The 15476-nt window shown below is 44.1% G+C and overlaps 1 protein-coding gene across 3 annotated transcripts in view; it reads left to right on the top strand.

Moving 5' to 3' along the window:
- Window positions 1-15476, top strand: part of LOC137421231 (E3 ubiquitin-protein ligase znrf2) — a 90682-nt gene that overhangs the window by 53692 nt on the left and 21514 nt on the right. For 2 of the 3 annotated variants that reach the window (XR_013622376.1, XM_068107084.2), the window contains exon 2: window positions 4111-4206. The exons of the other annotated variant lie outside the window; for it this stretch is intronic. Coding sequence is in view for 1 of the 2 variants with exons in the window: in XM_068107084.2 (XP_067963185.1) it covers window positions 4111-4206 (96 nt within the window). In the remaining variant the exon portion in view is untranslated. The remainder of the gene's footprint in view (window positions 1-4110; window positions 4207-15476) is intronic. 3 annotated transcript variants of the gene reach the window in all.

Raw genomic sequence — 15476 nt, 5'->3', positions numbered from 1 at the left:
CCTTCCACTTGTTCATCTTTTCCTTCAGTCCATCCATACTTTCCGCAATCAACACCAGATCATCTGCATACAACAACTCCCACGGTAAACCCTCCTTTACGTTCTGAGCCAGCACCTCCATCACAGCTACAAATAGTAGTGGACTTAGTACCGACCCCTGATGCACTCCCACCTTCACCTCAAACTCACCACTGTTCCCGTCCTTCGTCCTTACAGCTGTGCGCGCTCTTTTGTACATTGCCATCACTACTCTGATCAACCATTCCTCCACTCCTAACTTCCTCAATGCCCATGTCAATACTTTGCGTGGAACCCTATCGAATGCTTTCTCCAGATCAACAAACCCAAAAAACAACTTCTTCCTCTTCTCCATGCACTTCTCCTGCAACTGACTCACAATGAAAAGCGCGTCTGTCGTTCCTCTTCCTGGCATAAATCCAAACTGCATTTCGTCGATCTTCACTTTCTTCCTTATCCTCCTCTCCAACACCCTTTCCAATACCTTCATTCCATGCTCCAATAACTTTATCGCTCGGTATGAGCCACACTCCAGAGGGTCACCTTTCCCCTTGTATAGAGGGACGAGGGTACTCAGTTCCCAATCCACTGGAATACGGCCTTCTTTCACCACCAGATTACAGATCTCTGTCATTCTCTTCACACCCCAACTTCCTGCTGCCTTCAACATATCTCCCACAACTCCCATCGGCCCTCCCGCTTTTCCACTCTTCATTGCTTTTATCCTGGTGTTGGGCTAGCGGCTAGGGTGCCAGCTTAGGATCCTAGGATCCTGGGTTCGAATCTCGGTCGATCGCTGAATTAATGCCAGGGGGGTTGACTCAGCCTGTCATCCTTCCGAGGTCGGCAAATTGAGTACCAGTTCACTGGTAATTCCCTGTTTGTCGTAAAAAGGCGACAAAAAGGGTTGGCGGCAGGACGGGCATCCGGCCGTAAAACATTGCTTCAAAAAGGGGACCCCAAAAAACAACAACAACCACAGTCCCCGAAAAAGGCCAACCCCCGCTTGCGGGGAAAAATGGCCTCTAAAGGTGGTTTTTATTGCTTTTATCGCTTCCTCAACTTACTTCTCAGTTATCTTCTCTGCTGGTCCTAAAACTGGGTTACTCTCTATGTTGCCATCCCATTCATTCTCTGTATTCAACAGCATTTCCATATAGCTTTTCCATCTTCCTTTAATTCCATCTGGGTCGACAACGATTTGTCCCACTTCATCCTTCAAGCAACTCACCCCCATCACATCACACCTCTCTTTCGCTATGTGCTTTGCAATCCTGAATACTGCTTTCTGACCCTCTTCCAAATCCAAGCGTTCTCCGAACATTTTCCTACATGCCTCCTGCGCCTTTGCTACCTCTTTCTTTGCAGCCTTCCTGGCTGCCTTATAACTTTCATGCTCTGCTGTTTCTGCTCCCGTACCCTTCACCTGCCACTCCTTGAACTTCTTCCTCTTCTCGTCAATCCTCTTTCCAACTTCATCATCCCACCACCATGTTTCCGAGTGCCTCGGTGGTCCTTTTGTCCATCCACATACCTCACCAACGGCTCCCAACAGACTAGCTTTCATTGACATCCAACCACTTTCAAGCTCAACCACTCATCCTCTACCCTACTCAGCCTCTCTTTTAATGCCTCCCTTACTGTCACCTCTTTCAACCTCCACACTTTCATTCTCGGTTGGTACTTCACCTGCCGAGCTCTCCTCGCACCTTTCACCCTTATGTCGCAGACAACCAAGTGGTGCTGTGAAACAGCCTCCTCCCCCGGGATCACCTTTGTGCACCGGAGGTGCCCCCTATCTCGCCTACGCACCATCAGGTAGTCAACGGTTGTCGTCGACCCACGTGACGTGTATGTAACAAGCTTATTATCCTCTTTCCGGAACTGAGTATTACAAATCAACAAATCAGCTCCATCAGCAAACTCCAAAATCCTTTCACCTTCTCCATTTCTCACACCATATCCATAACCCACATGTACTCCCTCAAAACCATCCATACTCCTTCCCACATGTCCATTCAGGTCTCCTCCCACCACAACAACTTCCTCATCTTTCACGTTTTCCATCAGCTTCTCTATCGCACACCAGAACTTGTCCTTCTCTTCATCGCTTCGACCAACCTGTGGAGCATATCCCGAGATGACGTTCACCAAGAGCTTTCCAATCATCATTTTCACCATCATCAACCTATCACTCACTCTAGTCACACTCACCACACTGTCTACAAACTCCTCAGAAAACAGGACACCAACACCATTCACGCCCTCCGGGCACCCTTGCCACACAAACTTGTATTTCTGTTCCTGCCTACCCTTCACCATTCTCACACCACTTCCCTTCCATCTCGTCTTCTGCACACAACATATGTCCACTCTTCTTCTGACCAATACTTCCACCACTTCTCCTGATCTCCCTGTCATTGTCCCTACATTCCATGTCCCAAACTTCAGAAACCGATCTCCACTTCGGGCTGCACCCTGCACATATGTAGTTGGAATTGTCATGGTTCTCTTTCTGAGGCAATGTTTTTATGGCCGGATGCCCTTCCTGATGCCAACCCTCTTAGTCGTCTCTTATGACACGCAGGGATACGGTGTACCTATTCTGACCAGGGTACACACTGGGAAACGTTTAAAACATGGAAATTCTGGGGGGGGGGGGGGAGGGGGGGGGAGAGGGCGGCGTCAGCATCACGGCTGCGGTTTAAACATATTCCAACAATATCCAAACGAGATATAGGGGGCGGGGCACAAGTTGAGACGAGGAGGAAAGCGAACAAGCACGTGTCCGGGAGGAGAGAAAGAATCAATATAGAATTCTTTGTCTATCCGTTTGTCCTGTTTTTAAAAACGCCGGACAAAGGGTAAGATGCCCGCGAGAGGCAGGGGGGAGAAAAGAAAATCAAAGAAACAAGCAAATACTATGAAGGAAAGAACTTACACTCACAAAACACCGACGGGGGGAAGGGAGCCCGAAAAGACCAGGCCGCGCACGACGCGTGAATAAAAAACGACCAATCACACACAAATCCGCAACAACCACAAAACCAAAACTAAACAGAAACACACAACAACACACACACAACAAAACAACCAGCGGAAACCCGTCAAAGACGCGAATGGGAAAACACTCAAACTTCGATGCCGTGGACAGCTCGAAGCAAGCCTCGTCGCCCGAGGGACCGGAAGTAATGTTATTCTATCATTGGGATGCAAAACGTAAACTGTTCAGCCTGGTGGAGGTGTGCACACCTGGTGGAGGTGTGCGCTCTACCGAGTGCCGTTCTCGTGTGTATATATACACATATATTATATATCCATACATATATATGTTGTGTACTTTGGAGGACACAATTCCCTGAATATCAGCAAATGCATCCTTATTGCTCAAAGCTCTTTATGGGCTCGCTCCATTGGGCTCTTTATGGGCTCGCTCCATTGGGCTCTTTATGGGCTCGCTCCATTGGGCTCTTTATGGGCTCGCTCCATTGGCAGTGATGCCTTTTGTTTTACTTTTTGTGTTTTATTCAGATGAGCCATCGTTCATCATAAAAGAATGGCAAACTCTGGCGCTCTAGACATTAGTATCAGAGAGAGAGGGGTGGAGAGAAAAAGTGCGCACACGGTGTTGATGAGGAACATAGATTTGTATAATTGGAAGCAAATCGGCCTGATGTAGTTCGGGACATAAAACAGTCAATTTTTAAAGGTGGTACGATTGCGTAGTTAATAATGAATGCATGTTGGACTGGGATTCATTGATGAATTCAGCCTGCTGCCCGTGCATAATGAGACGCAGGGATTTCGAACCTGTTCACGATGGGAATCACGTGCTCTTTTTGAAAGACACCGTGGGATCAGAATATCCATCGGTCCGCAGCTTAATATCCATCCGAGGGATGGTGCTAGAACCAAACCCAGGCCAGACAGCTCGGAGGGTACTCATGTGTACCGTTCTGTCGGACTGTAGCGTTGAATAAGTGGGTGGTGTAGGTGGCTTTAGGATGCTGGAAGCAATAATCAGCTTGTAAAGGTTACAAGCATTCGGTGTGATTTAATGTGATTGGTTCTCACGTCCCACATCTTTCACAGGTCTGAAGTGCCCACTTTGCTCAAAGTTTGTGGCTTCTGATGAAGTTGAAGTTCATCTTGTCATGTGCTTGACCAAGCCTCGAATTTCTTACAATGGTATGACCAAGGCTTCTCTTTCCTCCTCTGTCCATAATTTTCATTTTCCGCAGTTTCCGTTAGTTATGTTCCAGATTGCTGCTGTGCCTCGTTTCCTTCTTCACTTTTGTTTCTGTGCTGAAGGCATCTCATTTCTGTTTCAGGTTATAATATAGGTGGTCTCCAGAGTAAATATTTGTGAAGTTTGTTGAACTGACCTTGTGCTGTAACGTGTTGCAGATGGTACGTTGTACAATGTACATGTTACTTTAGTTGCACATGATTGCCTCTTTTAAGGAAGTGAAGGTTCTTCTTCTTAATGACATTATCATCATGGTGGTGGCTGGCAGGATGGCCTCGAGTTATGCACATTCGCCCCTAAACTGCCTTGCCTGGGTTTGAATGTCGGCCCAGATATAAACAATCATCCGAGCGTTTCACAGGGACAGTGATTAATCAATGTGTATTTTTTTGTCCATCCGCCCCTCGGAAGGACTTTAACCTGGGCAGTGGGCATCCCATCTGCCAGCATTCGTTGGTGGGCGTTAAAAGCGAAGAGTAGGTGAGCTGTTGCTGGCACCATGAACAGATTACAAATTCCTGCCCTAACCTACAGAGGGCACTGCATCAGTGGCACGGCTGTGCCCTCAGCCAATGATGCCTTATGTGACATACGAAAGATCATGGTGATCAGTCACTTGTGCCTACGGCTGAGTTCACCTCGGTTGCCTATCCATGTTTGTGATCTAATTAAATTATGAAAACAACACCAACAACACGAGAAAGCATCTGAAAATGCAAGTTGTATTCAGACAGTGTCCATCTTGTTTATCCCTTGATCCCTGCCCCAGCCCTCTCCCGACGTCCCTGTTCCCTACTGCTGTTGCACTTCCTTCTCTCTTCCCCCCCCCCCCCCCCCCTCTTGTCTCCTGCTCCCTTTATTATATGTTTTATGTGTTAGCTCTTACACGAACCTCGACTTGGTATACAAGAAAAACAACAACAAAAAAACACGTCTTCCCCTTCTCCCATATGCTCAAAATAACGAAAACAGTTTTTAAAAAAATCCAAAATGAAAACTGATGATTTTATGCAGCCTTGACCTTTGACCTTTTGATCTAAAAACAAACAAACAATCAACTCTTACTTTTGATTGGTGAACCAATTCAGTGACCCAATATGCAACTTATTTAAATTTCAGGTCAATCGGATGAAAATTGACGATTTTATGTCGGCGGTGACCGTCGCTCAGGGACGCTGACCTTTGACCTTTTGACAAAATTATAAATTTTCCCTTCTCTGTGTTATCATAATACAGCTTAGGTGAAAATTTCATTTGAAAAAATTACCTCAATTATCCTCGGATGGATAAAAAAAAAAGTTACGACCCGGACAGACAGACAGACAGACAGACAGACAGACAGAAGTGATTACAAAACCCCATCTTCTGCTGTGCAGGGGACAGGCTAATCACACCAACAATGATGTCAACAACCAATGATGTCAACAACATTGTGCAATAAAACTCCCCCAATAAACATTTTTGATATATTTTGTTTTTTTATTTAATAACATTTCCCAGAATTTTAACAGTTGATACACCTTTCACCGACCTACCATTGGTTACTTATTGCTCACGCAAATGTTGATTCGGAACAGCCCCTGAGCCCCCCAAATGTTTTCAAATGTGATTCGCTGTCTGGGATTCGCTGTTCGCTTTGCATTCTGCGACCTCCACATCACTGCAGAGACGTTATCTTACTTTTTTGAACCTCCTGTGATACTGCGTAAATTGCACATCACTTCCGAGATAGTGCTTCATAGAAACAGCCGTTAGATTTTAACATTTACTCCCAATCGATTCACTCACGAACACAATCTAGAGTGTGTGGCTCGTGAATGACCTTGGACATGTATACATCAGATGCAAAACAATGATAGAAGGAGACATTGTCAATTTACACAAAAAGTTGACATATCAATGTAGTACATGGGATTTAAACATGGGATTCTTACATCATGAGGTATGGGATCAGGTGGGAACACCAAAAAGCTAGGCAATTCAGAAGCTCCGTTCAAATGTTGTTTTTATGCCTCCGCCCCCGAAGGTGGCCGGAGGCATGTTTTCGGGTTGTCTGTCCGTCCGTGCGGCCTCGACCTCGTTTTTTTCAGCAACCACATGTCCAATTGAGACGTAACTTTCAGGGTAAGAGCGACACCCGTGCAGAATGTTTTTATGATGATTATGACGTCATATGTCACATGGTATGGCAGCCATCTTGGATTAAACGCAAATTATAAAAAACATATTCCTTGGAAACCGCTGAATGGAAAAAATTGAAACGGCACATTGTCAAGTCCTCTCAAAGGGGAACAAAAGCATGATAATGATCATCGGTGAAGCGGTATATCCACCATAAATGTTTTAATTGAATGCCTTATCCTAAAAATCTGAAATTGCATGCACATAATCTGACCCATTTGTATTGACATATTAAATGTATGACATCATAGGTCACATGGTTTGGCAGACATTGAATTTAACCTAAAACCTCAAAAAAGCATCTTCTCCCAAACCACCAAATCGATCGACTAGAAACTTTACATGTGTCATTTACTTGGCATGGCGATTGAAAGTTGATCACAAAAACATCATCGGTCACATGGTGTGGCAGCCATATTGGATTGAACGAAAATAGTAAATAATTATATCTCTGAAACCACTTATCCTATCAATGCGAAACTTTACAAATATCATCGAGCACTATTGCTGCATATGGTTTGAAAATTATGACCGCAGGTCACGTGGTTTGGAAGCCATCTTGGATAGAAAAAGTAACCTTATCCGATCAGCACTAAACTTCACAAATGTGATCCCCTACCCATACACTACCTGTCAAAAGTTTTAGAACACCTCAATTTTTCCAGTTTTTATTGAAATTTACGCAGTTTAATGTCTCAATGTACTCTGAAATTAAGCATAGAACAAATAAACAATTGGAGATAAAAAAGAAATCATAGAATCATTTTGTTTAACAAAATTTAATTTAAAATTTTGACTCGGCAAAGTCGCCACCTTTTGCAGATATAACCGCCGAACACACTCGTGGAATTCTTTCTACAATGGAAATCAAATATTGTTCGGGAAGTTCTTCCCAACACTGTTGCAGAAGTTCCCACAAATGTGTTGCACTTGTAGGTTGCTTTGCTTTCACCCTTCTGTTCAGTTCATCCCAAACCAGCTCGATGGGGTGTAAGTCTGGAGACTGTGCTGGCCATTCCATGATTTGAAGTCTACCGTCTTGTTCTTTTCCTCGAAGGTAGTTTTGACATAGCCTGGAGGTGTGTTTAGGGTCATTATCTTGCTGTAGGATGAACCCCTGACCAACTAGGCGTATACCACAGGGTATTGCATAGTGCTGCAAAATGCTGTGGTTGCCCTTTTGGTTCAGGGTGCTAGTCACTCTGTACAAGTCGCCAACTCTGGATCCAGCAAAAGAGCCCCAGACCATCACGTTTCCTCCTCCATGTTTGACAGTTGGTGTCACACACTGAGGAACCATCCTTTCGCCGACTCGATGGCATACAAAAACCCTCCGTGATGAACCAAAGATTTCAAATTTTGATTAACCGGTGCATAAGACCTTCTTCAGTCTTAAGTAGTCCACTGGCGGTGCTTCATGGCCCAGGCAAGCCTCTTTTTCTTATTTTGCCATCTTAACAATGGCTTTCTTACTGCCACTCGACTTGTCAAACCTGCAGGTTGAAGTGTTCTCTTCACAGTTGAAACTGAGACTTGCTTACTTCGACCAGTATTATGCTGTGCTTGAAGCTGTTGTCCTGTGAGTCGCCTATCACGCAAGCTGTTGACTCTCAGAAACTTGTCTTCTGATTCTGTTGTGGCGTTGGGTCTGCCAGACCTCTTCCTGTCAGAGTTTCCTCCAGTTTCCAATATACTACTTCCTGCAGTGCAATATTGTCCAAATAATGCTTCAGAGGGTGTAATAACAGTCTGTTCCAATACTGCTTTTATACTGACAGGGGGTTTGTAATTAAACAATCAGCAGAGGTTGGGACACCTGTAGGAAGTGTTTGCATCAACTTTCAAGGCTTAATTTACTTACATTGCTGCAGAGCAGCTGTAAGTTGTTAACCCATTACTTGTTCCCTGAAGAAGGCCTTTTTTTACAATATAACTGTGCAATTTACATTATTTTCCCGTTTTTGCTAAATTAAACTTCTTTTTTTTTTACCTCGAGCAGTTTACTGCTTACCTTTGTACCATTTCGGGTTATTCAATGGACAGTAAACTGCATAAATTTCAATGAAAACTGGAAAAATTTAGGTGTTCTAAAACTTTTGACCAGTCGTGTGCATATGCAGAGTTTACATTTTTGATGGCATATGTCATATGGTTTGGCAGCCATTTTAGCTTGAAAGCCGATATTAAAAAAAAAATCCCTTCCCCGAAACCTCTTCACCGATTGATGTGGAGCCTGTCCTGTCTGGTAAAAATGTGATACTTGAAAACAGCTGAAGGGATTTAAATCAAAGTTGTTTATTTTTAGGACGGTGAAAGAGGACATATACCTGTTGTCATAGGCAGGGATTACACTGAGTTATATTGGCAACACAGTCACATTGCTCTAGTTTAACCATACTTTCATGCATTGCAAATTTGAGAATAGTTTTTTTTTTATAGCTTATCACCAATGTTCATTAACCCGCACTCACCAAGCAAATAGCGGGTTAAGCAATTGGTTCACTTTGTCTATCTGTCAACAAACGTCAGTTCATGATCCAGGAACAACTTAATTTCAATTGAATGTTATATTTTTAACATGAATCGGAAAATGAACCTGTAATTTAGCACCAATTTGGCTCTGAATTTGTCCGGATCTCACATGCGTAGAGAGAAGTGATAATGTTTTTATTCTGTCTGCTGTCTGCTTGGGATCCCAAGATCCTGGGTTCGAATCCCGGTCAATTGCTAAATTAACACCAGGGGGGTTGACTCAGCCTGTCATCCTTCCGAGGTCGGCAAATTGAGTACCAGCTACCAGCTTGCTGGGATGAATGATCCCGGTGTGTACCCCGATTTAGAATAGGTGCACCGTATCCCTGGGCATCGTAAGAGCGTGACCAAGGGTTGGCGCCAGGAAGGGCATCCAGCCATAAAAACATTGCCTCAAACAGGGAACCATGATTGTCATGGGGCCCGCAAGGCTAACCCCCGCTCTAGCGGGGAAAATGGTCTTAAAACGATCATTCATTTATTCATATTTTTGCCTGTCTGGCAGTCAAACCAAATTGAAAATCATTTCTAACAGGAAACTTAACTGTTTATACACCCTTTAAAATCTCTTGATTTCAATTGAATTATTTATTTATTTGTCTTGTCTTGTCTTGTGTTGTGTGTGTGTGTGTGTGTGTGTGTGTGTGTGTGTGTGTGTGTGTGTGTGTGTGTGTGTGTGTGTGTGTGTGTGTGTGTGTGTGTGTGTGTGTGTTTCAGCCCTAGTGTGAGCTTTGGAGCATGTGTTAAAAAAAAACCTTTGATGTGTGAGCAAGTGCATTATTGTTCGACCTGTTGAGTATCCTCTGGGTGTTTATATTAAATTCCATTATGATTATGTAATGACTTGGGTAACAATTTGGACTCAAAGGGATTCGCTGCCATTGTCTATTTGAACATCATGGCTCATGCAGTCCGTGCTGCTGATAATAATTTGAACGACTTTTTTATATTTTTATTTGTATTTGAACAAAGTGTGAGTTCTTAATAATTGTGGGAGATATATATATATATATATATAGATGTATATATATATAGATGTATATATATATAGATGTATATATATATAGATGTATATATATATATAGATGTATATATATATAGATGTATATATATATAGATGTATATATATATAGATGTATATATATATAGATGTATATATATATAGATGTATGTATATATATATATGTATATATATATAGATGTATGTATATATATATATATATATATGTATATATGTATATATATATATATATATATATATATATATATATATATATATATATATATATATATATTGTTGTGGATATGAGGATTGTGTTTTTATTATTGAGTTTTTTTATTGTATAGTAAATTGTAAAATATCGCCCTCCTTGCTCCAGTTATGTATAAAGGTCAAAGTGCGTCCCGTAATTAGTTCATAAACACCACACGTTAGCCAATCATAGATTTCCCCCCTTGTTGGTAGTTTATTTCCTTATTCTATGTAGGTTAAGGCTGTGTCTTCCATTAATTGAAATACTCCATTGCACCAAGTGAAATAGGTAGATTCCCTTCCAACCCCCCTTTCATCAATTGCCAACTGCATTCCCCTTTTGCCAACTCCATTGCCAACCGCATTTGGGCGGTTTTCTTCATCCCAAGACTCCATTAGCCACGGGGTAATCTCGGAGCCGAAGGTGGGAGGAGTCGGCCCAGCGCCGGGAACAAGGCGTGGCCTTGCCAACGCCTCCCCTAAGGGCGGGGTCAGTGAGCCCTCGCGACCAATCAGGGCCGAGGTGAGCTCACCGATGGGCGTGTCCGGGAGGCGGGCGGCTTGATCGCCGGAGGCGATATAAAAACCACGCGCGGAAGCCTTTGAAGAGGCGCGTCAGAACGTTGGTTGGTGGTTGGTGGCGGAAAGAGAGTTGGGTACAAAAGAGAGTGGGAGAAGTAAAGAGAGGTGAGGCGGAGTGAGGCGGAGTGAAGCCAAGAAAGACAGCAAGCCTTGTGAGGGTTGAGTTGAGGAGGAGCACAAAAAGGGACACCAAGAGTTTGCGTCGACGCCACCGAGGTTTTCCCGCCAAGAACGCGAGGAGTCAGAGCTGTCACCTCCAGCCCTGCCGTTTGCACGGACCTGACCCTTCCTCCCCCTCCAGCCATCCACCTCCTGCCATTCCTATCATCACCCCCCGTGTAAGTGTGTTCGTAGTCTGTCTTTTGTCTTGTCCCTGGGTATAAGTAAGCTTGTATAAGTTAATATTTGCACTGTGTCACCTGCTTTTTCCATTTTCCCTGTATATAACCTTGACTGCTCCTTTTGCTTTAGTGTGTGTAAATAATAAATCGTTACTCTTCTGTACGTCTTCTTCTTCTTCCTCTTTACATTCGGTCGCTTTAGAGGTTTCCAAATTGAATACCTGTGGCGCGATTTCGGCCAACGTCCAGGAATCGGGTTAGTCGGGGTAACTGTTCGGCCGCGGCGCCATCCGCTCGGCAAAACAACATCTTATCCGCGGTCCATAACTATATATATATATACATACATATATGTATATATATATATATATATATATATATATATATATATATGTATATGTATATATATATATATATATATATATATATGTATATATATATATATATATATATATGTATATATATATATACAGTGGAACCTTGACTTACGAGTGCCCCAACTTACGAGTTTTTCGAGATACGAGCCGTCGCTCCGGCAGTTTATTGCTTTGAGATGCGAGCCGAGATCCGAGTTACGAGCTTTCGCCACCCGGTCACGTGGTTATCTTGCCGTTCAAGTACGTATCTCTGTCGTATAGCGCTGCATTTTTTTTTTCACATTTTGGTTATTTCGAGTTCACGCCGCCAGGTGGGTTCTGGTCACGTGGTTATCTTGCCGTTCAAGTACGTATCTCTGTCGTATAGCGCTGCATTTTTTTTTTCGCATTTTGGTTATTTCGAGTTCACGCCGCCAGGTAGTTTCTGGTCACGTGGTTATCTTGCCGTTCAAGTACAGTACGTATCTCTGTCGTATAGCGATGCATTTTAGTTTTCGCATTTTGGTTATTTCGGAAAATTTCATGTTCATGTCGAACATTTCATGTTCATGTTTTCATGTTCATGCCATGCCAGGCCACAACTTGTTCAGAGTGCCGGTGATAGCTCGCCTTCTCTTTGTGGAAAACACGGTGAGATCCTTAACATCCAACAACTAATGGGACGCAAACGGGGCGCCCAGTTTAGCGGTACACACATTGATGAATCACCCTGCCTGTGATTCACCCATGACAGGTTATAGCTGGGTCGGGATTCAAACCCAGGCTGGACAGTTTAGACTTTAGAGTCAAGTGTGCGTACCTCCAGTCCAGGCCATCCTGCCAACTTGTATGCTGCATACAGGTGAAATATAAAGCGCGAGATATTTTTATATATACTGTATATTTAAAAAAAAATTGGTGTGGTTTTTGGCGGGCTGGAACGGATTAATAGCATTTCAATGCATTTTAATGGGGAAATTTGATTTGAGATACGAGCAATTTGAGTTACGAGCTCGGTCACGGAACGAATTAAACTCGTAAGTCAAGGTTCCACTGTATATATATATATATATGTATATATATGTATATATATGTATATATATATATATATGTATATATATGTATATATATGTATGTATATATATATATGTATATATATGTATATATATATATGTATATATATGTATATATGTATATATATGTATATATATGTATATATGTATATATATGTATATATATATATATATATATGTATATATATGTATATATATATATATATATATATATATATATGTATATGTATATATATATATATATATTGTTGTGGTTTTTAGAACCCTCCACTTTGTAAATATCTGTAATATTCCCTTATAAATAATCCCCTGTAAATATTCCAATTTTTGTGTAAAAAGGTCAAAGGTCGCACCCAAGTTAGGTCATATTGCAACACGTAGGACACCATAGGCTTCTTCTTTAGTTATCTCATTAGTATGTGTTCTAGTTAAGGATCTGCATTGCATTAACCAAATAACCTATGCCCCTTCAATTACCCCCAATCTCTCTCTCTCTCTCTCTCTCCAAAGTGCCAGTAGCACCTACAGACGGGGCTTGTCCTTCCCAATGTTCTCACATAATCTTATTAGCAGCGTTAGCTGCATTGTGCCGTCGTCGCTGCCTTAGTGCTGGCTCCAAACTCCATTGAACACGAGGTCGGCTCGAGGAAAGAAGGGGCAGAGCCGCGGGAAGAGGTGTGGCCTCGTCCACGAGCCGTCGAGGGTGGAGCCAGTGAGTCCTCGCTGACCAACCAGGGCTGAGGTGAGCTCGTTAGTGGCGTAGCCCTATGAAGGCGGCTTCATTTCAACGCGCGATCATATAAGCGCGAGTGCCAAGCCCTTTGATGGACTGCGTCGGGGGATACTGATCGTGACGGACAGCGCCGGGGGATGCTGATCGTAACGGACTGCGCCGGGGGATGCTGATCGTAACGGACTGCGCCGGGGGATGCTGATGTGAACGAACTGCGCGGGGAGCGCTCGATTGATTGTCACGTTGTTTGAGCGACTTGCGCGAGGGTACCCTCTGAGACGAACGTTGGGCGAGAGAGAGTTGGCACGAAGATTACGTACGCGGCATCCCAGTCCCCCGCATAATTATAAGGTCCGGTCGCGCGCCAATGACCAGCTGCCTGCCATTCTTCGCGGTGGACCCGGAGCCTGGAACCATCTGCTTGGACCCTTCTCTTCCTTCCCACCACCCCATTCGTGTAAGTGTGTTTGTATTGTCCTGGGCGTGTTATATAAGAGTGTATAAGGTTGCCCTATGTCCTTTTATTTCTTCCTTTTGTATATTATTGCTGCCTTTCGTTTCCTCTTGTAGTGTAGTTAATAAATCATATTTGTTCTTCCTTCACCCTTCTTATTCTTTGGGTTTTCCTCTCATCCGGTCACTTTAGTCTTTTCCCAATTGAATACCGGTGGCACGACATAAGAACCGCTTATAATCGGGTCTAGTCTTTGTTAACGGCCTGAGTCGTGGCTCGCTTCGCTCGGCATGTCCATTACAGCCGCGGCTCGGGTCGGACTCATTTCCTCGCTTACTGGAAGGCGCTGGTAATTAGGTAATAGGAACAATTGGCCTACCACCCTATTCAGCGCTGACCGGAAGTGACGTCATAGTCCCAGGACCGGAGATGGCCAGCTTAATAGACGAGGGGATTAACCCCCCCCTCGGTAAGGGGAGCGCCGTACTCCGAGATCCGCATCAAATGGTGTCGGGGAGTGGGATTGAAGCCCGAACCAAATTTTTAATCCATCTGAAAAATTTGGTCAAAATTAGGAGCGGCCGAAATTTATTATTATAACATCTAAATTTTACATCGTGCCATGGATAATCAAAGCGAGCGGATGCCGGTGGGGGACATAGAAGAGGGGCCAGAGTCAACCCAGGACCCCAGGGAGGCAGTGGGAGCAATGGAAGAGGAGGTTGAAGAAGGTGCGGTAGAGGGGGTTGCAGGCGCGCAAAATGGCGGCACCTCGCACGAGGTTACAGGAGCACAAAATGGCGGCGTCTCGCACATGGCGGCGACGAGGGCCGCGCCCGCTGCACAAATCGGGGGTGATGAATATGCAGGACCTCATTGCGCAGCTGCAGGCAGCCGTACAAATGGGGTTGGGAAACCAAATGGAGCAGATGGGAAACCAAATTGGAGGATTGAGAAATGATATGGGAAACCAAATTGGAGGATTGAGAAATGAGATGGGAAACCAAATTGGAGGATTGACAAACGATGTGGGAAACCAAATTAGGGGATTGAGAAATGGGTTAAGTAATTTGGAAGATAGAATGGGGGAGCGATTAGAAAGCCAAATTGGGGGGCTAGAAGGCAAAATAGGGGGCCAATTGGAGGACATAAATGGCCAGGCCCGGGGAGTAAATGAGGGACTGGCGAGGGGGCAAGCCAGGTACGAAATAAAAGAATTTGAGAAAGAGGTGGACCGCAGAGTGGGCGAAGAGGTCACGGGGGTATGCGACGAGGTAGCGCGGTGTGAGAAGCGTGGAGAAAGCGAGGTGAAGCAAAGCACAGCCGGGTGCACCGGGATAGAAATCGCGACACGGGGTGTGAAAAACCCGACGGCCGCCGAATTGGACAAGGCAAATTCATGTGAACCCGTGGTCGTCGAGAGAAAGGAAAAAGAATTGATTCAAATTGGAAAAGAAATAGTGGAAATTGGGTTGGAAGAGACGCCGGACGTAGAAAAGCACTCGCGGCAGGGAGAGATGGAATATGTGCAGAGTCCATGCTCGCATCATGATGCCGTGCTTAATCCTTATAAAGATTTGCAGGTGGTGTTGGAGCGAGGAGGAAGAAGCGCCCAGGTGAGTCGGGCTGTATATTGTGCGGGGAGATTTTGCAGAAGAATGTTTGGCACGAGAGGGTTTTTCGCATGCTTGGGATTCCAGCGTAA

Source organism: Myxine glutinosa, chromosome 2 (assembly GCF_964187855.1).
Source record: "Myxine glutinosa chromosome 2, kmMyxGlut1.1, whole genome shotgun sequence".
In the NCBI taxonomy this organism is placed as follows: Eukaryota; Metazoa; Chordata; class Myxini; order Myxiniformes; family Myxinidae; genus Myxine; species Myxine glutinosa.
This window is presented reverse-complemented; position numbering and strand designations above follow the sequence as displayed.